Source organism: Carlito syrichta, unplaced genomic scaffold, assembly GCF_000164805.1.
Source record: "Carlito syrichta isolate Samal-C Ts95f unplaced genomic scaffold, Tarsius_syrichta-2.0.1 Scaffold308491, whole genome shotgun sequence".
Taxonomy (NCBI): domain Eukaryota; kingdom Metazoa; phylum Chordata; class Mammalia; order Primates; family Tarsiidae; genus Carlito; species Carlito syrichta.
The window spans coordinates 746385-771577 of NW_007252587.1; the positions used below are offsets into that span (position 1 = coordinate 746385).

The window sequence follows — 25193 nt, forward strand, 5'->3', positions numbered from 1 at the left end:
ACTTACTAAGAATAAGGCTCTCCATTCACAGGACGATGTAAGTATCTGAAGACAACAGTACTCTTTTAGAATCATAATCAACTCAAAGTGATTAATGGGAGAAGTAATGAGTAGAGTTTATTAAATCTTAACTAAATGAGGTACTAAAATCTCCACATTGAAGTTAACAAGTGCACAAGAGCAACTCTGTATGGTGCAGGTGACAAGCTCTTCATAATTCTTTTAGATTACCGTTTGGCCCATCAGACAACTAGAAGGAAGACAGGGTAAGCAAGGGGATATGCTCCGTCCTCTGGCTATCAGTTCTGTCTTCCCAGTGCAAAGAGTGGAGTCAACCACTGTATCCATCTTCTAAGGATCAGCCCCCCTTTTCAACGCCCTGGGGCCACCATGCAGAATCTTCATGTCTCACATGCTGGCCAGACAGCTCATAGGTGCCTGCTACCATGGGAGAGAGCACTGTGGCTCTGGGAGGAAGGCCTTTGGTATTCTGTCCTGCTTCTGCAATGGGCCAGGAGCCTTTAAAGAAGAGGATTCTGAGCTTTTGGTTCTGATTACAGTCTTCCTCTTGTTGGATTCTCCTCTCTGAGTTACTGTTGAGCTCTCTTTATCTACTTTTGCCACTGTTTTTTGCTTCCCTGCAATCAGTCAGGGTGGGTTTTACTCTGATATATGACAGCGGGGGACTCTTATAGAAGATGGCTGAAAGAGAGTGTTGCGAATACCTAGACCACCGCACATTGCTCATGGAGACACATGTGCACTCCAGCTGAGTACCCTCAGTTTCAATATCTTTACCTCCAGGGGCACACAAAGACTTTCTGACCTGTTCTCATGTACTTTCTTTCCACTGCCACACTCCTATCCATTTGCAGCAAATCCATTTGACCCTGTGAGAAGTCTGGTGGTGATAGCAGAGGACAAGCAGGAGCTGAGAGAGGAGCCCCTAGACACCCTTGTGGAATCCAACACAGGCCACTTAATCAAGTTGTTGAGTATGTCTTAAGTGCTAGGCACTGCATTTTGAATATTAAATGGTATCCTATCCAATTCTCATAATAATTCTCAGAGACAGGTTCCATTTTTATATTATTTTGCAGATGTGGAAACTGTAGGGGGTGAAAAAAATTGAACTTGGCTGAAGTCACAGAGCTATGCTCAGTATACATTTAATCACTCAGCACGCTTCTTGCTGGATGGTGTACATATATTTAACCCTCACAACCATCTTGCAGAGGAGATAGCAAATAATATTATCCCCAGAGAATGAATTTAGCTTGGGAAAACTAAATGTTTTAATAATAAACAAGAGGGCCAGAATTTAAACCCAGGTATGTCTTACTCCCAAACCAGATCACAGTGCCTCCCTGGTATTTGGCCTCAGCATCGCACACAAGCTAGTCTATATGCATTAAAATCTGCTAATAAGGGTAACTTCACATGTTCTTCTGTGGATATAACCAAAAAAGTAGATATTTTATGATGAAATTCTAATATTTACTAGACTGAAGATGGCCTGGTTCATGTTTACTAGACTAAAAATCAGCTGGTTCAAGCCTTTTCCTTCGTGTGGTAAATATATAAGATAATTCTCTTCTTGAATCTCTTCACGGATAAAGACTTCATAATCATAGTATTCAAAATCATGTCTCCATAGGAAGACATGGAACATTACTAACACTTTTAACAAATATTATTTGCATATGTATTCTGCATGTATTAGGTTTGAAGTTCTTCAAAGTAATAACTTTTAAAAGCTAATTTCTATTCTTTTTATTAGATAGTATTATATCTCCCTGTTTGGGAATTGCCAGGGATATCTTTTATAGTTAAATGATTCAAAAATAGAGTAAGTCCTCAAGGTCACTGATAGGTTCCTGGAAACTGTGATTTTTCTTTTTCCTTTTTTTGAGTCGGAGTCTCACTCTGACATCCAGGCTAGAGTGCAGTGGCACACTCATGGCCACCGCAGCCTCGAGCTGCTAGGCTCAGGTGATCCTTCCACCTCAGACTTCCAAGCAGCAGGAAGTACAGGCTTACGCCACCACACCCAGCTAATTGTTTTTTGATTTATTGTAGAAACGAGGTCACAGCATGTTGCCCAGTCTGGTCTCAAACTCATAGGCTCAGGCAATCCTCTCGTGTCCACCTCCTAAAGTGCTGGGATTATAGGTATGAGCCACTGCACCTGGCTGAAACTTCTCCCTGAACTCTGATCCCACTCTCTAGTACAATTAGGCACAATTTTACTGTAAGGCAAATTCATGCCCCCAACAACGAGAACCATACCACAAGGTTAATGCTAGGTTATATCAAACCCTTCCATTAAAAAAAATATAAAAAATAAAAATGAATGACAATTATATACTTTATCAATGATTAATTAATTAGCTGTTAAGATTCCTACCAGTTTGCAAATGCTGTCACTGGATATTCCTACTCATGCTTTATCTTTCCACATGTGCATTTTATTTTATCTTTTGCTCAGTTATGCTTTCTTGTCATCACTTCTGAAGTTTATCTTGTTATTTTATGATTGCTATTTCACTTCTTCATAAAATGCTTCAAAATTTTATCCTATAAACTAATTTATAGGTCAAATTTCTTCTTAGAGCTTTTTAAAGTTTCCAAAAGAGACAAGTTCTACAAGGCATGCTTTGTAATGCTATTACATGTATTACTGATAGAATCAATTATTCTTCTACCACTGTTTCACACTGTGGTCCTGAATAAAATGCTTAGTATGACTGGTATCTAAATTACATCAGTGAAATTATATTGAGATAATTTCACACAAATAAGATAAATATTTGTGGTTTACAGGTTACAATTAAAAAGTTAACTGTATTAGCCACTAGAGGGAGCAGAGAAAGCTCAGGTTCAAGTTGTCAAACTGCTGAGAACACGTAGGACGTTCCTCAGAGAGAAAAGGAGTGTTCTGCCCAATTGAATGATCCATAAACCATGTTGTTTTCAGAGCCCCTGGCATGTAGTGTTTGACCCTTTTTTAATGAACTGGCCAAAATAATCATGAATGTATAAGCAACTATATAGTATTACATTTCCTCTCTGTGATCTTTTATTTTTCTCCTGAGATTTTTCTAGGTAAACTTTTTTTTAATGTTTTCAGGGACAGCTGATTGCTAGAGTCAATAATGAGGACACTTAAGTCAGAGCCACTCTCATTTTCTGATGCATTAGCTGATTCATATCACTTATCAGGAAAATGGGCAGGCAACCTAGAGGTTTGCTGCTTTGGGGGAAATTCAACAAGTGTATATTAGACACCTACTGCATGCAATACACCATGTCTTAAGCTGCACAGGATACTGACAGCAGTAACACCTGGCAATGATGGGTAAGTGGGATTGAAGTTGGAAGTTATGAGGTAAGGAGACAATGCCATCACGTGTCGTCCATGTCTAGGGAAGGGCTTGGCATACCATGGCCTGCGGACCAAATCCATCCTGTGCCTGTTTTTGTAGATAAAGTTTTATGGGAACACAGCCATGCTCATTCCTTTATGCACTGTCCATGGATGCTTTCTAGCTGCACCCGTGATATAGTTGTGATAGAGACTGTGTGGCATACAACATCTAAAATATTTCCTACTTGGCTCTTCTCAGAAAAATTTGTAATTTCCTAGAAAAAAGGTGATTGAATTAAAGACATGCAGAGAGCATGGAAAGAAGGACACACTGACGGGGTCTGAAGCACACCTGGGGTTAAAAACTTTCCAGAGCCCATGACATGTTCCATTTACATCTACCCAGAAGAATTAGAAATCATTGGCATAGAAAGTGCCTGGTTACTAGTGTTCGCATTATAAAAGTAATGCAAAAGAGACGGAAACATATTTCTTTGTCTTTACCTCCAACAAAAGGTCAATTAGTGGAGTCTGCTTGCTGGCAGGGGTAAGACAGAGGTTGTCTATTATTAAAACTCTCATGAAGTCAAAAACAAACTTTTTTGCTGGGTGATTTGTCAGGTACGTCTTGGTGCCAACGTTGCAGTACTCTGACTGGCTCCTGTTCATCCCTGTGTCTGCTGCAAATGCTTTAAACTCTTCTGCTGGAGACCCAACTTCATCATCAAGATCAGTCACCTGGTAAAATCATGGAGAAAGATACAGTAATCACATCAGATTTTACTTGACACTTTTACTTCCGAGTTTCCTAAAAATAAAATTGTAGCAGCAGCAGTATGTTTCTTCAGCATCTGCCACCTATCGAGCTATTCAGCACATTCTTTCACTCTGCTTTACTTGACCCTTGCTTTCAAGGTAGTAATCCGGCACCATATGTCATGAGCATATGGTCTTTCTGACTGTCCATAAACGATGGATGTATCAGCTTTATGTTGAATTATATGTCTATTGTGGCTAACTGCACTTAAAATAAACAGAATAATAAGATGATAACCATATTGGCATACTTGAAATCTACCTATTGAAAAGTCAAATATCACAAAATTTCAGATAAAAATCTGCAGGTTAAAAAAATACAAATAAATAAACAAAACAACAGAACTAGTGCCAATTTTGAATTGAGAGAAACAGACTAGTAGACAGATAAGATGCTGACAAGGAAAAGACATTGAGATATTATTGAGGGTCAGTTTTTACCAAAAATGAGGATTATAAAATTACAACCAAGCTGGGATATTAAGGGTATGTGTTAAACTTATCTTTCTCCTAAAAATCTCCACAATTTTAAGAATGGGTATTTTGTCTTTACACACGTAGAAAAATTAGTGTGAAGAAGGTCGTTTGTTCAAGACCCTAGAGTCTATGGTGGAAGAAACATCATGAAATTCTAAAATACTATGGAGGAGTAACTACCTTTTATACCTGTTTTAAAGGACAAAAGCAGCTGAGTATGATGGCTCACACCTGTAATCCCACTGAGGCTCACTGAGGCAGGCAAGTTGCTTGAGCCCAGGAGTTTGAAACCAGGCTGGGCAACATAGCAAGACCTCATTTTTACAAAAAATAAAAAAAAAAATTAGACAAGTACAGTGGCATGTGCCTGTAGTACCAGTTACTTGGGAAGCTGAAGTGGAAAGATCGCCTGAGCCTAGAAGGTTGAGGCTGCAGTGAGCTGTGGTCATGCCACTGTACTTCAGCCTGGAGTACAGAGTGAGACCCCAATTAAAAATAAATAAATAAAATAAAATAAAGGACAAAATAAGTATCTACACAATATATAATTATATTCTCATAAATTTCAATTAAATTAGCACAAAATAAGAAAAATAAAAATTGAATGGCTTAAGAAAAGTTGAGCAACATATACTTTCAACCCTAAAATTCATTTTTAAGGATCAAATTCAACAAATATCTAATTTCTAAGATAAAAAAGAAACAAATTTGGTCAGGCTAGAGTTCTATTACTTGAAAAACACATTTTACAACTATGCAGCTATCATCACATAAAATAAGAAATGGATCAACTACTTGGAGACGGAAGTCAGTAACAAGGGACTTACAAAAATATTGTGGGTGAAAAAAAGGAAGTAGAGTTTTCTGTTATTTTAGGGGAAAGAAGAAGGAAAATGTGGAGAGCTGAGGACACCAGACAATGATGTAAGAGGAGGTATAGAAAGTTATGAAACTTTAAGTTCATCAGAAGTATCAAACATTGACAAAAAGCTATTTAAACAGACTAATGCCAGTTCTGGCATTTTCCTCCCCTTCCTACCATCTCTGAGTAAGGGCGGATGTTGAAGGGGAAGACCGTAGCTGCTAGTGCACACAGGAAGTCAGGGCTCATCCACATGCATGCGAGGTCCGGAACGTTGTGATACAAGTATCTGAAGAACTGCATCAGGGTCACGGGATATTCTCGGAGCCAAGAGCCCTCTTCTTCTGATTGCCAAGGCTGCCACAAGGACACAAGGAGAAAAGCTACATTAGAGTAAATGACAGTGCTATAACTTTAAAAATCCATTATTCACTATTATAATACTGGATATGGATATACTGATGGTCCAGAACTCTATACACCAAATAAGCAAACATATATGCACAGAGGCAAACAAATACAGAAATTAGCGAAAACAAAAACAATTCCTTAGAAACTGATGAGATCTTTGTCCATTATCTGGATCACTCACAGTTCAGCTAACTAGAGCAGTGGTTTTGATTACACAGCATTATTAACATGAGTATTGTTGGTATGAACAGTGGCTGTGTTATCATCAATCTGGACCCACTGTGAACCATGCCAGAGATTTAGGAGTTAAATAAAAGATGGGCAGTTACTTCACCCTTCTGAGCCACACACTGAAGCATCATGTAGCAATGACAATAATAATGATGAGAAAAAACTTATATATAAAAAGAATAATATATATTTGAACAATGTATATCTTCTGATATCAGCCCAGAGGTTGACTTTTTTTAAACATAAATTTTTATATTTGTTCATGAAAAAGCACCAAAACAAAAATCCGAAAGCATTCTAAATTAATACACTTAATGATTCTGTTCTAAGTGACATAACAATGGTTTTTACTAAAATTAGATTGTCAGGTACATGTAATTCAGGAGTCTAAGCTAATATTTCCTTCTACAATACAATCCTAAATTGTACAAATTAAGTCACAAGTCATATTATGCCCATAAGATAGACAGGAATATAAATTCTGGCATTTACTCTTTCAATTCTTTATCATCTAACATAATCAGGAGGAAAGCAAAAACAAAATTAAATAAGACTTTCACTGTGAACATTTTAAATTTCTATAATGGAAGTGATTTTAAGTTCAAATAACATTACTGTGATAATCTATATTAAAATCTATGCTCATTACATGTATACATTGCAATATATATTTTATTACATTAATAATATCAGTTAATACTTGTGAAGCACTTACCATATACCAGGCAGTTTTATAAATGCTTTATGTGTATACACAAAAAACTAACTGATTAAATGCTCACAAAAATCCGTATGAAATAAATTCTATTATCACAGCATTTTAAATATGAGGAAACTGAGACACATCTGAGATTAGTATGTCTGAAATACTAGAAGTGGGATTTGAATTGAGGCAGGGCTCCAGAGTCCATGGTATGAACAACTGCACAGTACATCCTTTTATTAGAGATAATAAAACAGAGCCTGAGGTTCCAAAGATCATATAGCAAATCAACAGCTAGGTTACTGAAAAATTCCTCTAATTACAAAAAAAAAAAAAAAAAAAATCACAGATGGAAGGAAGTATGGCAAGAGGTCCCAGCATCTTGTTAACTTACTGAATTCAGCATGCTGCGAAGCATTCCCAATAATAAAAAAGCAGCTTCTGTACACACATTATGAATAGAAGAGACCACAGTTCCACTGGAGGCAGGAACTCCAAAGATAAATGTCCAAATAGAATCCAAATCAAACTGCAGAGGTGAAAATGATCCAAGGTTAGCCTTTATTCATTTTTTCCAGTAGACACTCTCTTTAAGTTCTAATATTCTATAATTTCTTTGAAACTAGTTTTTTGCTGTTTTTAAGGTGAGCAATGATAAAGAACTGGTTCTCCTCTAGTCTACATTTCAAAACTTATTTTTATACTTATAAAAAATTACTATGTATCATTCTGCATTCTGTCCTAGGTGTCTATGTTAAAAATATTGTTCCACTTATTTTCTAAAGAAAACAAAGAAAAATAAAATATATGCTAAATAGCCATGAGACAAAAGTATAGAACTGATGGTTTTAAGCAAGATCTTTTTAAAAAGTACACTGAACTAACTTCTTCCATTCTCAGCCATGTTCTACTTCAATTTTACATAATTTAAACATAAGATCTGACAAAATAAAAATTAATTTGAGCTGGGCTCGGTGGCTCAGCCTATAATCCAGCACCTTTGGGAGGCTGAGGTGAGTGGATTGCCTGAACCCATGGGTTTGAGATGCGCCTGGGCAGGCGAGATGTCATCTCTACAATAAATCAAAAATTAGCCGGGCGTGGTAGCGCGCGCCTGTAGTTCCAGCAACTCGGAAGGCTGGGTGGAAGGATCCCCGGAGCCCAGCAGGTCAAGGCTGCAGTGGCCGGAGGGGCCATTGCACTCCAGTCTGTGCGACAGTGAGACTCCAACTCAAAAAAAAAAAAAAAATTAATTTGAGAAGATTTATTCAAAGCAGTTTTATATAATACTTTAGACCATGGTGTTATGTGTATTTTGAAAAATTGCATAACCAACAAAATTCTGCTAAGCATGAATTTGTATCTTGATTTAACGTAATGGCACAGGCTCAGTGTTTTCACTTAAAAGGTTTTGTCAGCTACCAGAATAGATTTGAACAGTATTTGGCATTGGATGGAAGCATAGTTGATTTTAAAGTTAAATTCCTAAGTCTCTGTAGTGCCACAAACAAGCTGTATCTAGACATCCTTACCCATCTTCAATTAGAAGTCAAGTAAAGTCTTACTATTTTCCTAACGTGGATGGTACTGATCACTAAGTAACTAATTTTTTTTTCCCTAATCAGAACTTGCCCAGAGAATCCTGTCACACCCACTCAATGAACTTATGATATTCAAACTGCTATTTTCATTTTTTATTTTACGGACATGAAAGTATATTTCTAGATAAAAATCACATCACAAAATAATTTATTAGATCACCCTTAAAATATTATCCAAAATCTTTATGCATATATAATCATTTAGAGCAGTCATATAGAAAAATATCCAAACAAGGGAAAAGGACTTCTTTTTGGGAAAATTTTCTATGGTATTTTTAGAGTTTCTGTCCCAAATCAAACCTTAAATATGAGAAAAGTGATGGAATCAACAGTAGGTTTCACTGCAATTACCCATTACCCTACGGTGATTCTTTGGAATAGACAATTACACTTACGCCTTACTAGATAATTCCTACCTGGCAACCCTGCTTACATCGGCAGCTGATGACAGGCACACTGACCTGCAGGTTCTCAGGCAGCTCACTAACTGGCTGCTGCAGAAACAATGCCATGAGGAGAAAATAGAGAGCAGGGACATTAGTGTGTTTAGGAAGGAATGACTGAAGGACTGGAAAACCAGGAAAATGACAAGCGTCCCGATTAATCTCCCTGACAGTCGATCTCCCACCAGCACTCCTGCCAACATTGAATCCTAAGAGAAGAGGAGATATAACAATAAGTACAAAGTTAGCAACTGATAACCATGCGGCAGGAACAAAGACAGGAGTCATTCAGTAAGTCTAACATTTCTATCCAGCACATTCATACTACTGGCAATTAAATAATCAATTGTTGAATTAACTTTCTGTCAAAACTTTTACTTTACCATCTGTTTGACTCTGGCAAGACTAATCCATTAAGAAACAAGTTTTGAAACATAGTCGCGACAATCAGATATGAGTTTAAAAATGCTTCTTAAGATGACATAATTTCTACTTAATAAAATATGATCTCAGAAGAGTTCTAATGTTCCTGCTGTACTTTTCTAAGAAAAAAGTGAAATCTAAAATACAGCCAAAATTTAGGGTGCTACAAAAATACAACTTAAAAACATACTTGCTATGATATAGTTAATACGATTAATTTGTCCTGAAAATTGACCTTAAGCTTCCGATGAATTTGGAGACAAGACTAAATGAATAAGCAAGACAATCTTGCCTCCCACAAAGCGTCAATTGGGAGAAGGTACCAGGGAGAATGATGACAAACCCAAGCCCACGAGGCTGCAGCCATCTACAGGTGGGGCTAAACACCCAGAGGACCCTCTGGAAACCCAGTTTTTTCAGGAGCTGCTCAGTGCTTACCAACTATGGTTTACAGTATCAGTGTTTCTACTAATTCGGTTTCCTTTGTTTTATATCCCAAACATTTGGTTCTTTTGCCTCCTCAAACCTAGTAAGGTACTTAGCACACAGTGGAGATGACCAAATTTTCAATGGAAAACTTGTGAGTAGCAATCAACAGATGAAAGATTGATTTTTCACTCTGAAACAATTTATATTTCAAATATATATTTACATATTTTCTTCAGCTTTGTTTTCTGGAAGGAATCAAAGTATATATTTGCAATTATTAATTTACATAATAAAAGAAAAATTTATGTCTAGGTTGTTTTTATCCTAACCAACTGCTGTGATTTAATATTCTAAAGTATGCTCTTATAAGTAATAAAAAACTATACAGCAATTTACCAAGCTCTTTCATATACTACCCCATTTCTTAATCATAATGACATGTGAGTTAGAAATTGCTATGATCATTTTTTTTTTGGAGTTGGAGTCTCACTCTGTCACCCAGGCTAGAGTGCAGTGGCACATTCACGGCCACCCCAGTGTCAACCTGCTGGGGTCAGGTAATCCTTCCGCCTCAGTCTTCCAAGTAGCCAGAACTACAGGCATGTGCTGCCATGCCCAGCTAATTTTTTGATTTATTGTAGAGACAAGGTCTTGCCAAGTTGCCCAGGCTGGTCTAACCTGCCGGCTCAGGCTTCGCTTCAGTCTCCCAAAGTTCTGGGATTACAAGCTGAGCCACCGAGCTCGGCCCACGATCATTTTTATAACATAGACAACATGAGCTCTGTTCAAAGTCACAAGGTAGCATGAGTGGAGGCACCAGGATTTGAGATTTGATGTCTATTGTACAGCCTGTAAAACTGTTGTTTTTTTTGCTCTTGTTAATGACATTGCCACATTTCTGAAAAACTGGCTGGATTAGAGATGGGGTTGTTTTTTTAGTAGTATATTCTAAACAAAATTATAAGCATAAAAAATGTTTTGAGCTTCAAAGAAATCAAAAGATTTCCCAGCTACTCAGGAGGCTAAGGCAGGAGGATGGCTTGAGCCAAGAAGTTTGAGTCCAGCCTGGGCAACTTACCAAGCCCTGTCTCTAAAAAATAAAAAATAAAAAGTAAAAAAGAAACCAAAAGACATAAAGTGCAATTTTACACATTACATAAAAACTTTTAAAAAAAAAAAATTAAAATGCAGGTCCTAAAAAATCCCCAATACTGGCATTCTCATTTTTTTCTCTAAAGTTTCACATTATTTTTCCCTGTGATTAATTTTAAGGAGTATTTAATATACTTTGAACAATCAAGAATTTAAATTAGTGCTTAACTGACTCAAGATATAGCTACATGAAAGATATTTTTATTTAAAAAATAGATAAATGAATAAATGTGAATAAAAAACCAAAAATGAGAGGCTGCTCGTCAGATTAAGGAGATATACAATCAGATGAGATGGGATATCATAGAATTGTATTTGATAGTTTACATGCGATGATACACACACTTGTCTCCGCACACACATATACGTGTGTCAAATAGATATTCAGGGGAAATTAAATGGGATCAAATTTAAATCGCACACTTAGATTTCTTCTTTGAAATCAGAGCAGCATGTGTAATATGCGAGCAGGTATCAATGAATGAAAACAAACTGGAAGGCAAGAAGTCAGATAGGTTAGATACAGTGAGAGCCCCTCTCTGCAACGTTACTGAAGTGATGTAAAACAGAAAAAGCCTAGGCCTAACAGTCAGAAAACAGATTCTAAGTGACATAATGTAGTTTATCATAATTTCCTAGTTGGATAATGTAATCCCAAATTATATTTATTAGGTTTAATTTATTTTCTGTAAAATAAAAATTTATATACTATAAAATATATGCCTGTCTCCAGAATCATGGACAGGTGAGATGATCTATGTGAAATAATTTTGCAAACCACGATGCAGTATTATAAATCTTAGATGTTATTACTACTGCTGCTTGTGGTCTTCAAAAGCAGTCTGTCAATTAGCATTTAAAACTGGTATATCTGACAGAGCTCACATTCAATTGTGCCTTTCATTATTTATTTCCTAATAGGTATTACTAAAGTCAGTAGGCTAAATTTCTCACTACTCAACTGTTTAAAACTTTCTATCCTTCCTCACAGTTTAGGGGAAGTAGTGATCTATTTTTTGAACATGTAAGTATAAATAATGATAATTTAAAATTTATATTTTAAAACAATGTCTTTTGAAATCATCTTACAGTTACATGGAAATGGTACCATTTTTTCTTTATGACATATGTAGTTTCCTCCCACATTTTTCACATGGGAAATAACAATAAAATCACATTATGCTGAAAGTTCTGTCTTCCTATAACTTGCTTTGACATCTTGAGAAGTTGTACAGGCAAGCTCCTAGATATTGATACTTACATTTTTTTTTACTATAAGATACATATGAAATTCTAATTTCTAATTTTCCCATCTCCCATGGGCAAATAAATATTCTGGAAAAAAGCTTCTGAAGATCAGACATACAACAATTATATACAACTTGAAAATGCAGTGTTACATGCCAAATGTATTTTTAAAATATAGTAAGAATTTAATGACTGTATTTTTCAATAAAAACATTATTTTCAAATACATGTTTTCCAAAGTAAAATCACTAATATGAATGGAAACATAAGTTCAAATAAATCTAGCATAGGAAACTGTAATTTTCTAATATTAGATAGATGTTCAGTAAAATGACCACTTGTATACCTAATACTGAATTGTACCCTACATCTTTAAAGTAAAATAAAATAAAATAAAATAGTTATAGTATTAGTCAGATTAAATCACTGATGGTAATATAGCATAACTGTAAAAGAATGAGCTTTGGATTTGAGTGAAATAAATTCAAATTTTGACACTTCCTAGCTGTGTGGCAAGTGACTTCACCCCACGCCTTGGCTTTCTAATTTGTAAAATGAGTACAAAGGTATTTATACCCCATAAAGTTATTGTGAAAATGGAATAAGTTATTACATGGCAAGTGTTTAGAAACTAACCCAGAGTAAGCAATCAAAATACTGATTACTATTAATATTAATTCAGTTCTACTGACAATTTGCTAATTATAATATAAAAAAAAGGATCTATACTGCCAAAAAAAAATTAAGGAATTACCTTAGTTTTCAAACTTAGTATCTTGTTTCTGACTTCAGTTTGATTTTCAATTTAAAAAGTCAATTTGAGATCTTCTAAGCTTTTCATTTCATCATTAATTAAAATCTGTAACTCTTAAATGGTTATTGGGTAAACTGGAGAGTATAAGTTTAAATAAAATTTACAAACACAACACAACAGTTTATTTTCAGGGAGATGATGACTAGAAAATCTCCATACCTAACACAGTCCCAATTTTATTAGTTAGGACAGAATCTGTCTGCTCCAGCCATCCTCCACCACTGAGGCCTTCTTTAAACTTGATGAGAATAGACTGATTACTGAGTAGGACCACGAGGATCCTCATGGCAGCTGTAACTGTGGTGGAATGCAAGTGTTCTTCCATAAACATCATGATCCAGTCAAAACCCAGTGTCTTCACTAGTTCTTCACAGGCTCTATTCAAAGACAAATTGATTAAAATAAAAATGATTAATTTCAGGGAATAGGCTCTCAAATTAAAAAAAAAAGACTGGGTTTTATTCTTTAGATACTATAAATTTTAGGGTTTAAAAAAAAATCTACTTAATGCCAGTGGCACTTCCTTCCTTTTGCCTGGCATGAATTAACTAGTAATAGCAACGAGTAAAATCAGTTCTAAAAAGGTTTTACTTACTGCGAATTAATGCTTGTTTTTTCTTTAGATGTATAAATTAGTTTTAGCAAGATATCTAGAAGTCTATTCCTCAAAAGTATAAGATTAGCAGATACAAGACCTCCAAATTCCTCTTCAGTTCCTAAAATAAAAATAAATACATTAAATCCTGCTAGTAAATAAGCTAAAATAAAATATCCAGCATAATTCTTTGAAATCTCATTGAAAAACATATATTTTAAGAAGCATTTACTCTAAAAGTACTTTCTACTAAAGTGGATAAGAAAAAAGGTCAAGCAAGGCACGGTGGCTCACTCCTGTAATCCCAGCACTTTGAAAGGCTGAGGAGAGATGATTGCCTGAGCAGGGGTTCGAGATCAGCCTCTCGCAACTTGGTGAGATCTCGCCTCTACAATAAATAAAAAAATTAGCTGGGCATGGTGGCACAAGCCTGTAGTTCCAGGTACGTGGAAGGCTGAGGTGGAAGGACTGCCAGAGCCCAGCAAGTCAAGGCTGCAGTGGCCATGAGCATGCCACTGTACTCCAGCCTGGGTGACAGTGAGATTCCAACAAGAAAGAAAGAAAGAAAGAGAGAGAGAGAGAGAGAGAGAGAGAGAGAGAGAGAGAGAGAGAAAGAAAGAAAGAGAGAAAGAGAGAAAGAGAGAAAGAAAGAAAGAAAGAAAGAAAGAAAGAAAGAAAGAAAGAAAGAAAGAAAGAAAGAAAGAAAGAAAGAAAGAAGAAGAAAGAAAAAGGGTCAGTTAAATTATTTCTCTTTAGGACTCTGAAAACTGTTCATTTGTATTTGGTATTTTCTAAACTAGTGACAATGGAGGCCGTGAGCATTTTTTTTTTTTTTTAACATTAAGATTTCCCCTCACCTTCCCAACAGAAAGTAAGTCATCAAATGAGGACCACATGAATAAAAACAGTAATCATCATAGACTCTCAAATTCCTAGATCCTTAATTGTTAAATTCTTTTTGAAAGGTAAAGTTACATCTACCAGAGTTAAAAACTAAAACCAGTAAGCACAAACACATTCAATAAATTTAACCCAGAAAGAAAAGTTAGAAATAAATAGCATAGAAGAGAGACGAAGGCACACAAATGCACAAAAGAGACAGGAAGAAGGACAGAGGGTGCAGAGGTTTTCAGTGGATAGTACTGGAAGAACACGTAACTGGGCATAAGTGACCCAGAGTTCTAGGGCCAGCTCTCTCCTATGGAGAGCTCCAGGTTCTTCACAGGGGTTCTTCCTTTTAAGGCACTTTGCTTTACTGTATTTTATACGTGCTGTGTTTCTAACAAATTGAAGGTCTGTGGCAACTGCACATCCAGAAAGCTGAAAGGATATTTTTTCATCAGCATGTGCTCACTCACTTTGTGTTTCCATGTCACATTTTGATAATTCTCACAAAATTTCAAACTTTTTCATTATTATATTTGTATGATGATCTGTGATCTTTGATGTTGCTATTGAAATTGTTCAGGGGCACCCATATAAGATAGTGAACTTAACTGATAAATACTGTGTTCTACCTGCTTCACCAACTGGCCATTTCCTGTCTGTCTCTCTTCCTTTTCTCAGGCCTCCCTGTTTTCTGAGACACAATAATTTGAAATTAGGCCAATGAGTAACCCTACAATGGCCTCTAGGTGTTCAATTGAAAGGAACAGTCACGCCTCTTTCACTTCAAATCAAAAGCTAGAACTGATTAAGTTTAGTGAAGAAGCCATGTCAAAAGACCAGACAAGCCCCAAATAGTTCAATTGCATTAAACAGCCAACTTGTGAATGCAAAGAAAAAGTTCTTGAAGAAAATCCCAAGTGCTACTCCAGCAAACACAAAAAAGAGAAGAAAGCCAAACAGCCCTGTTGCTGATTCTGGAATCACTTAAGTGGTCTAGATAGAAAACCAGTCATAACATCTCCTTAAGTAGGGCCCTAACTTGCTTCAACTCTATGAAGGCTGAGAGAGGCGAGGAAGCTGTAGAAGAAAAGTTGGAAGCTAGCAGAAGTTGGCTCATGAGGTTTAAGGAAAGAAGTTGTCTTCAAAACATAAAAATGCAGGGTGAAACAGCAAGTGCTGAGGGAGAAACAGCAGCCAATTACCCAGGAGGTCTAACTAAGATCACTGATAAAGGTGGCTACACTAAACAACAGCTGTCTCTAGTAGACTTCTTAACAGATTTTTCCAATAGCCTCCTACTGGAAGAAAATGCCATCCATCTAGGACTTTCATAGCTAGAGAGGAGAAATCAATTCCTGGATCCAAAGCTTCCAAGGACTGGCTGACTCTCCTGCTAGGGGCTAATGGAGCTGGTGACTTTAAGTTGAGACAATGCTCACTTACCAGTTGGAAAATCCTAGGGCCCTTACAAATTATGCTCAGTCTACTCTGTGTGCTACAAATAGAACAACAAAGGCCTGGATAATAGCATTTCTGTTTAACAGCACGGTTTACTGAATATTTTAAACCACTTGAGATATCTTGAGAATCATTGCTCAGAAAAAAAGATTCCTTTCAAAATATTACTGCTCACTGACAATTCATCTGGTGACCCAAGAGCTCTGATGGAGATGTGCAAGGAGATTCGTGTTTCACATTTGCTCACACAACCTCCATTCTGCAGCCCATATTTAAGAAATATATTTGTAAGGATATAGTTCCCACATGCAGTGATTTCTCTGATAGATCTGGTCAAAGTAAACTGAAAATCTTCTGGAAAGGTGTCTCTCTAGATGCCATTAAGAACATTCATGATATTTGGAAGGATGTCTAAATATCAATACTAGCAGGAGTTTGGAAGAAGTTGATTCCAACCCTCCTGGATGACTTTGAGAGTTTCAAGACGTCAGTGGGTGAAGTAACTGCAAATGTGGTAGAAACAGCAAAAAAACTAGAATTAAAAGTAAAGCCTAAAGAAGTGACTGAATTGCTGCAATCTCATGAGATAATAATATTTATCTCAGAGATGAGCAAAAAAAAGTGGTTTCTTGAGATGGAATCTACTTCTGGCAAAAATGCTGTGAATACTGTTGAAATGACAACAAAGGATTTAGAGTATTCTATAAACTTAGTTGACACAGCAGTGACAAATTTTGAGAGGATTGGCTCCAGTTTTGAAAGAAGTTCTACTGTAGGTAAGATGCCATCAAATAATATTGTGTGTTACAGATAAATCTTTTATAAAGTAAAGAGTCAATGGTGTGGCAAACTTCACTCACTGTCTTATTGTTTTTTTGCTTTTATCATTATTATTTTGTTTTTATTCCTCCCATGCCAGTGATGATGCTTTCATTATTTTTAATTGACACATAATAATTGTACATATTTATGGTGTCCACTAAAAATAAAATCTTAAGCCCCCACTGACTGAAGAGACCCCCCCCCTTGGCCAAGGGGACCCCAGAGAAACCTAAAAGCTCTAAGTTCCAGGACCTGACAGGAAGGAATGGTACAGACATGACTCATACTCCATTTTGGAGTTTAGGTGTAACAACTGACCAGCATTAATGTTAAAACAGCCTCTTAGTGGCAATAAGTTGCCAAATTACACACAAAACCTAAGGCTATTCAAGGTAGTGGGCAAGTCACACCTGGCAGCCATGAACCTTGCAACATAGTATCCTTATCTTAACTTAAAACATTCCTTTCTGCTGATTCTTAAGTTTTAGGTAGTCTTACTCCTTCAGGCTGCTTCAAATTAAAGAATCTCTGAATCTACCTATAGCCTGTAAGCCCTTGCTTCACGATGTCCTACCTTTTCAAGCCGAACCAATGTATATCTTCCATGTATTGATTATGTCTTTGCATGTAACTCCTGCCTGAAACGTGTAAAACCAACTCATCTGACTACATGCACTTTCTCAGGACTCCTGAGACTGTTTCCCTGGACAACAGTCACTCATATTGGTTTAGAATAAAGCTCTTTAAAAGACTTTACAGAGTTCGGTTTTTCTGTTAACAGTGGGATATAGTATGCCATTTTGATACATGTATATAGTGTGTAATGATCAAATCAGGGTAAGTAGCATGTCCATCACTTAAAACCACTGTTGTCTTATTTTAAGAAATTGCTACAGCCACCCCCAACCCTTTAATAAACATGACCGTGATCAGTCAGCAGCCATCAATGTTGAAACAAGATCCAATACAAGCAAAAAGACTATAATTTGCTGAACTGCTCTTATGATCCATAGCATGTTTTAGCAAAAAAACCCCCAAAAAACCAAAAAACAAAAACAAACTACATTAAGGTATATAATGACATAATGCTTTAAGGACAATGCTACTGCACACATAACAGACTGCAGTATAGTATAAACCTAACTTTTATATGCACTATGAAATAAAAAAATCCGTTGCTACCAAGGAGAACTTAACATCCACTCTTCTAAGAGGCACAGATAGGAAATTTGCAAATTGCCTACCAAAAGCATGCCATACAATCTGCATTGCTCCAAGAACTATTTCCTTTACGTTTTTCTACAATAAAGTGACCATCTATACAGAAATTTAAAATTCTCTTTAATTTTCATGTCTTTTCTCACTGCTAATTATGTCTAATCTAATTTTTAAATAAAATTTAAGATTATAAACTCTGGAAGAATTTTCCAAATTAACTTGTTTCCACTGAAACTGTGCTTTCCTCCATACCATATCACCCTTTTATTCTATTTACTGTATATTATTTTACATTTATTAGAGTACCTGTTTTGCATTATGCAAGCCATTTTCTTGGTTAGTTGTATAGCCTGAATACTGTATACATTACTTGAAAAAACATGGTTTAAACTAGCTGGATTCCAATACAGTAAATGTCATGATCTTGAATAAACTTCTTTTACTTATATTTTTCTGGAACATTATATTATACTCAATACAGTTTTCAGACCATATTAAATAAACATAAAGTGTCATACACTAACAAAAATAGCAATGTGCTTCTGACTTTCCCCATTATTTCAAATAGCAATAAAGTGATGATGACAATACCAATCTAATCAGTTTGGCAGGTCAAGAGAAAAATTTACTAATGTATACATCCCTACTACAGTGTTCTAAATGGAAAAAAAAATTACAACACTACTGTGGGTTTTTTAACTCAATGGAAAGCAAATAAATATGGAGACTAGAGAAATATTTTTCCAGAGAGCAATCTTCCCAAGCACCTCTCCTGTCTTAGAATATACACAGGAAAACATAGAAACAGAGGAGAAAATACGAAGCAAATGAGGAAAGTGGAAAAAAAAAAGTGCCTGTCATGAACTTGCAACCTACAATACTATTTTTGTATTACACTTACACAAAGTGATTCTGGTAAAATGTACTTTCTCTCAGTGACTATTACATATTTAACAAGAAAGGGAACTAATAGTAATACACATATGATTTCATTTAGCAAGTTATAAACTTTATAAAATTAAATACTGTTCAAATTACACAGAGTTTGCTGTTTAAAGGTACTTTGCTATGAATACTCTTCAATAGGAAAGAGCTTATTTTTAAAGTAAAATTCATACCCTATTAAATTTTGTAGGCAACATTATGCTTCTGTGTATTGTATAGGTTGATATAAGACAAATACATTAGTAAAAGGCCAAAAAAAGTGATGTAAGATAAAAGTTATATAATATTATCACATATAATTCTGGTATAGTTTGTACCAGAAGAAAAAGGGGCATAATAATTAGCTGACCACTATGTTTACAAGCTCCAGAATCAACTCACCTTCTCTGTCAAGCTTCTCTTCATTATTTATTTCCATAACTACAAACTTCTCACAAACTGCAAAAGTTGGTAAAGTAGAAGAAATAAATTGGCCAAACCTTTAAACAGAGGGGAAAACAAGGTTATGGATTTTATTTTTTCTCATACCCAAATAAACAATAAAGTACAAAGAAACAAAAAAAATAAATAAATAAAAATCAAAATAGCACTTCTTACATTAACTAGTCTTTTACAGATCGTTAGGTGATTATATTTGGTTGGTTTCTTTGTGGACCATCCCAAATAACATTATACACAATAATGTTTTTAAAATATAGTTCTCCAGAAATATTAATTCTTTAATGCATTAACACCTAAACGGTTTTAAAAAACCAAACAGTATGATACAAATCAAAATGTCCTAACATTAGCTTTACAGATTCACTGCAGCCTAGTGGTTAAGAACTTGGGTTTACAGATAAGATTGAAATCCTGGGAGAGAAGGATGTGGAGGAGAAAAAAACATATCCTGGCCATATTCACATCTTAGCCGTATGACCTAGGACCAGAGCTTAACTTCTCTGGGTCTTGTTTCTCAATTTGTAAAGTAAGGGAAAAACACAAACTACAGTAGGTTCTGGTAATAATTTCAGCAAAGTGATATTATAATGTTAAGATTTTTTTAAAAAAATATTTTTTATTTTAAAATTGTGGGGTACAGTTAAGGGTTAAGTATACAAATATGCATTGTGCAGGTACCCTTGTTGATGAGGTGTGCCCACCCCCGTCCCCAGAGAGATATTGACTACCGTTAATCACACCTCCCTTCCCCTCCCTGCCCCCCCCATTGTTCCCGCCACTGTCAATCCTTTTCTTATAGTATTATGATAGTTGTTCAAGGTCCACTTATGAGTGAAAACACGTGATACTCAGATCTTTGTTTCTGTGAGAGATCACTCAGTATTATAAATTCTAATTCCATCCAGGTTGCTGCGAAATTCATGATTTTATTCTTTTTTATGGCTGCATAATATTCCATTGTGTATATGTACCACATTTTTTAAATCCAGTCCTCTTTTGATGGACAGCATGGTTGATTCCATGATCTTGCTATTGTGAACAATGCTGCGATAAACATACATGTGCAGGTATCTTTTTTATAGAGTGATTTGAGTTCTTTAGGATGTTTTAAATAAACATTGTTGATGATGAAAATTATAATTATCCAAAATAATTCTTAAGTTTTAAATTTGTCATCAAGTTAAAAAACATGTTTTCAAGGTAAATGAATATAAAAGTGAGTAATTTGCCAACTATACATATTCAAGATTAGTTAGTCTACTGAGAACAATAATTAAATGGTGTGACTTCACTGGAGATACCTGGGAGGTGATCAAGTCCAGTTTAAGCAAGTCTCTACTTGATTGGGTAGTTTGTTTTTCTTATTTCCCTTTCATAATCCCCCAAATCATCCAAAATGGGGATTATCATGTGAACATAAGAACATGTCTATAGACACTCTATAAACAGGCCTTAAACCACATTCACAATGTCAGCAAAATAATACTATTATCACATAAAAAGTCTGAATATGTGCCAATAAAATACAATCATCTGTTTGAGTGATAGAACCAAACAGAAAACAGAGGTGGTATGCCAACTATGGGGGTGTGTGTCTGCGTGCATGTGCTTTTGCAGAGTTTGGGGAAGAGGGTTGGGGACCAAGAATTCTTGTACTGAACATTTCATGTCCAGGTCAATTAACTTCATTGGGTTAATTTTCTATCTTTTCTCACCAATATTCTACTATTCACTAGTGGCAACAATTGGCTTCACTCCATAAATGCAAGATACTAAGACACAGGTTTTCTGTGCCTCACAAACACCTTGAATTGCATCAACATTACAGGTGTCATCATACAGGCATAGAAACCAATTATATTCAACTTATTCATCTTAACCTGTTAGTTAATAAATTAGTTAATATAAAACAGATACAGAAGTTTTCACTACCTGAGCAGATCATTGCTGTTGGGAAAACCTTGCAGTAAGAAGCTCAGCACATTACTAATAGCAGCAATAGTAGGTTGGGATAAAGACATATCTCGAAGAGTCAGTAGCAGCTTTGGGATTAACTGGAATTCCCTCATTAATTTGGCATTCTTTGAAGCTTCACTGTAAGAGAGAAAAGATTTTATACACTGTATTATCTACCACCTTTTCTGTAACTAAACAACCAGCTACGTGAGTATTAACTAATACCTGGACTCTGTGAGCAGTTCAATGAAGTGTTCAAATAAGGAAAGATGAAGCTCATATGGTGCGTGGAGCCAAACCTATAATAAAATAAAGATAGTGGTATATTTAAGGTAAAAAAAAAAAACACCCCAAATGTCAATCCAACAAACACCAATACAGCACATGGAACTTATTTCATTTATATTATTACTTTGCAAAGCCTTATAAAACTGTTTATTTGTAGGAAAAATATTAATTATAACTAGGCCAAAAATGACAGAAATGATGGAATTATCAAGCTTTTAAAAGCTATTATAAATATGCTCCATATGCTAAAGAAAGTAACAAAAAACATTAACATGATGAGTGAAATGGAAGATAATCGAAGCCCCAAAACAAACCTCTAGAAATGGAAAATCAAATATCTAAATGAAAAAGATGTATTGAATGGCATTAATAGCAGATTAGACACTGCAGGCAAACAATTAGGAAGCTAGAAAACATAACAACAGAAACTATTCAAAACGAAGGATAGGAAAAAATACTAAACAGAAATAACCAGCTATGGCAGATTAGTGATTTGTGAGACAATTATGAAGCAATGTAAGATATGTATAGTTTGTGTCTGGAAAAAAGGTAAGGGGTGGCAGGAAAAACAGTTGAAGAAGTAATGGCTAAAATATTTCAAATCTGATGGAAATTAGAAACTCACAGATCAATAAACCCAAGCAGAAGAAATGTACAGAGGACAATGGAATGACTGACATTGTTAAAGTGTGAAAAGAAGAGAAAGTCAACTAAAATTCTAATCTATGCAAAAATATACTTCAAAAAGGAAGAAAAAAATAGAAGAATTTTCTGATAAGAGAATTCATCCCCAGCAGATCTGCCCTATAGAAATGTTAAATGGGCAAATATTTGGGAAAATATAAAAGAATTTTTAAATGTCTTTTTAAAATAACTGATTAATGTAAAAATAAGACAGTCTATTGTGGGAATTATAAACATATAGAAGTAAATGTATATGAAAGGAGAAATCCAAGTATTTCATTACAAAGGTATTTACAATGTGTAATATTCTTTAAAGACAGACTAAATTGATTTAAGCGCCTATCATAAATTCTAGAACAATCACTAAAAATGTTTTTATGCTATTCCCATTATTTTACTTGCATTTGTCAAATGGCTGTTCTAAAAATGGGGTGAATCAGGTATTCGTAGACTACTTGTGGCTTGGGGTAATTAGGGATACTATATGAAGCCATTAAAGTGAGCAAGGTATCGCAAAATGAAGACAAAATTTGTTAAGCAACTAAATTTATGATGCTTGCATTTTATACTTTAATCGGGGATCTAAAACTGAAGATAATACTTTATTTAAAAGTCAGTTACCAGATGAAAACAAGGTGAGGCTGCATAAGGTAGGTCACCTTAATATTTCCATAATCCTTTCTGCATGCTTTTATCTCTGGTTTCTAACTTTCTATTTCTTTTTCTTCTAGCAGATTAAATGCTGTGAGACACGGCTTCTGCCTTTTATTTTCACACCCCTGATAACTAATGTAGTGCATGGCTAAAACAAACTCAGTAACTGCTTTCCAAAATAATAAGAGATCTGAGTACTTAGAACTTTACTTTACTGTATAGGAGAATGAAATTTCTGGTAGCTCTTGAATAAGTGGTATGATTATGCCTTCAAAAGAATGCAGTCATACAGGTGTACAGGATAGCTCTACAAAGGGGGCAAGAGTGATAAGTATACCAGTAGATAGGAGTATTGATTAGGACTTAGATTAAGATGCAGCAGTAGAAACAGAAAAGGCAGACTATGTGAGATGTGCAAGTAGAATCTACATGGCTGAATACCAGATTGTTTACAGAAAGGGAGGAAGAAGGAAGCTGATTTTTCAATCTCAAGTCTTGGTGACTAGGGGGATGGTGATGCTATTAATAGAAACAGGAAAGTTAGAAGGAAAAACAAATTTGGGGAGAAATGTTAAGTTCAGTTAAGGTGCTGCTGGGACATAAAAATGGAAATGTTGAGCAGTATGTTAGAAACAAGTCTGGAATTCAGATATCAGGGTCAGAGATTTAGATTTGAGAATCAGCTCCACAGAGACTAGATTGCGGGAGCTGGCGAGCGTTTAAAGCAAAGAAACAACACATAAAGGAAAATACGGAGAAGTAAAGATGAATATCTTGATAAAACATAATAAAAACTGCATAGCCAGAAAATGATAGAAAAAGTTATAAGAAAGACATAGGAACCAGGATAATGATACCTGAAAGCTGGTGAGAAAAGTGTAAGCTGAAGAAGAGGGAGACAGCTACACCAAATGCCACTGAGAGCTGGGGGGACATTGAGAACAAAGTAGATGCCACAGACTTATATTTAGAAGGAGGCATCTGATGCACATTGAAAATGCAGTTTCAAAGAGCAATTAGGGCACATAGTGTGTTTGTGAGGGATTCTATAATTGACAAAATGGAGCTTGCTGCAGTTATGAGGAAGAGTTAGGGCCTGGACATCAGAGGGGGCATTATGACAGCTAGCAATTAGCTAGTTGGGCATAAGCACTGTACCATTTCACTTCTAAAATATTTGTAAAATGGAGTATCCTTGGAGAGAGGGAACCCCACCATTATCTTACTTTTCACATTTTGCTAAGTGATATTAATATGAACATCATCAAACTATAGAACTCTAAACTTACCGTAGATATAAAATAGTTTAACTCCACAATCACACAGATCAAGAAATGGGTCACTGATTATAAATTACCAAATATGTTTATATACATACTTCAAAATCACAAAGAAGATCCTGGAAAGCAGTTGAATTTGGGATGATGGAGGTCTCATGTCCACTATCAACAGTTCCCACCAAAGAAAAAGTTAGATGAAGGATGTGGCTGTTAAGAAGGGAACGTTTTTTCTTAAGCAGCATTGCCAGCAACTACAAGAAAGTAATACCAAATGCCTGTTGATAACTCATCATATATATTTATTATACACACACACACACACACACACACACACAAACACACAGAAGAAAATCCTATATAACAGAGGAATTTCTGAAGACTTGGAAGCTATTTCTTAATTTTTATTATGACAATATAACATTTGAGAAAAATCTTTTAAAAAGTAATCCTATCACTCTATTATGAATATATTCAGTTTAACATAAATCCTTTCAATTCTCATATAAATATTTAAATATTGGTTACTATCATGTGCATACAATTTTGTACTCTTTTTTCTACATAAAAAGATCTTTTCTTTTTTGCAATATAGACATTATATTTACTATTTTAAAAGCTTGCATGATATTCCAGGGAATGTTTATGGTATAACTAGTCATTCTTTTAATGCTTATACATTTAGACTGCTCCTATTTTTTTACATGATAAACAATGCTACAATAATCATTTTGAAAGTTTTGCAAACCAGAATTTTTCTTCTTACAAGTAACTTTCTTCCTAACTCTGGTACAGGCAGTTTTCAGGAAGAGCAATGGCATGCTTGTGTAATGGCCTTCACACCTCCTGAGTAGAGGAGGTAACATGGTGGTATGAGGACAGAAAGAGAGACAAAGAGACCAGGCAACACTATGGATCTATCAGTGATCTGGCATCTTTTAAGGAAGCGGTAAAACGACCCTATTTCATTTTATTCCCATTCCCACAGAG

At 35.4% G+C, this 25193-nt stretch overlaps 1 protein-coding gene across 1 annotated transcript in view; it reads right to left on the bottom strand.

The window, feature by feature from the left end:
* The window catches only part of WDFY3 (WD repeat and FYVE domain containing 3), a 257771-nt gene that overhangs the window by 72918 nt on the left and 159660 nt on the right, over positions 1–25193 (bottom strand). Inside the window, exons 25-34 of the mRNA XM_008065474.2 lie at positions 24305–24457; positions 21526–21599; positions 21277–21438; positions 19285–19382; positions 13573–13693; positions 13137–13354; positions 8885–9120; positions 7262–7396; positions 5700–5879; positions 3872–4105 (exon numbers count right to left, since the gene is read on the bottom strand). Of these exons, the coding sequence (XP_008063665.1) occupies positions 3872–4105; positions 5700–5879; positions 7262–7396; positions 8885–9120; positions 13137–13354; positions 13573–13693; positions 19285–19382; positions 21277–21438; positions 21526–21599; positions 24305–24457 (1611 nt within the window). The remainder of the gene's footprint in view (positions 1–3871; positions 4106–5699; positions 5880–7261; positions 7397–8884; positions 9121–13136; positions 13355–13572; positions 13694–19284; positions 19383–21276; positions 21439–21525; positions 21600–24304; positions 24458–25193) is intronic.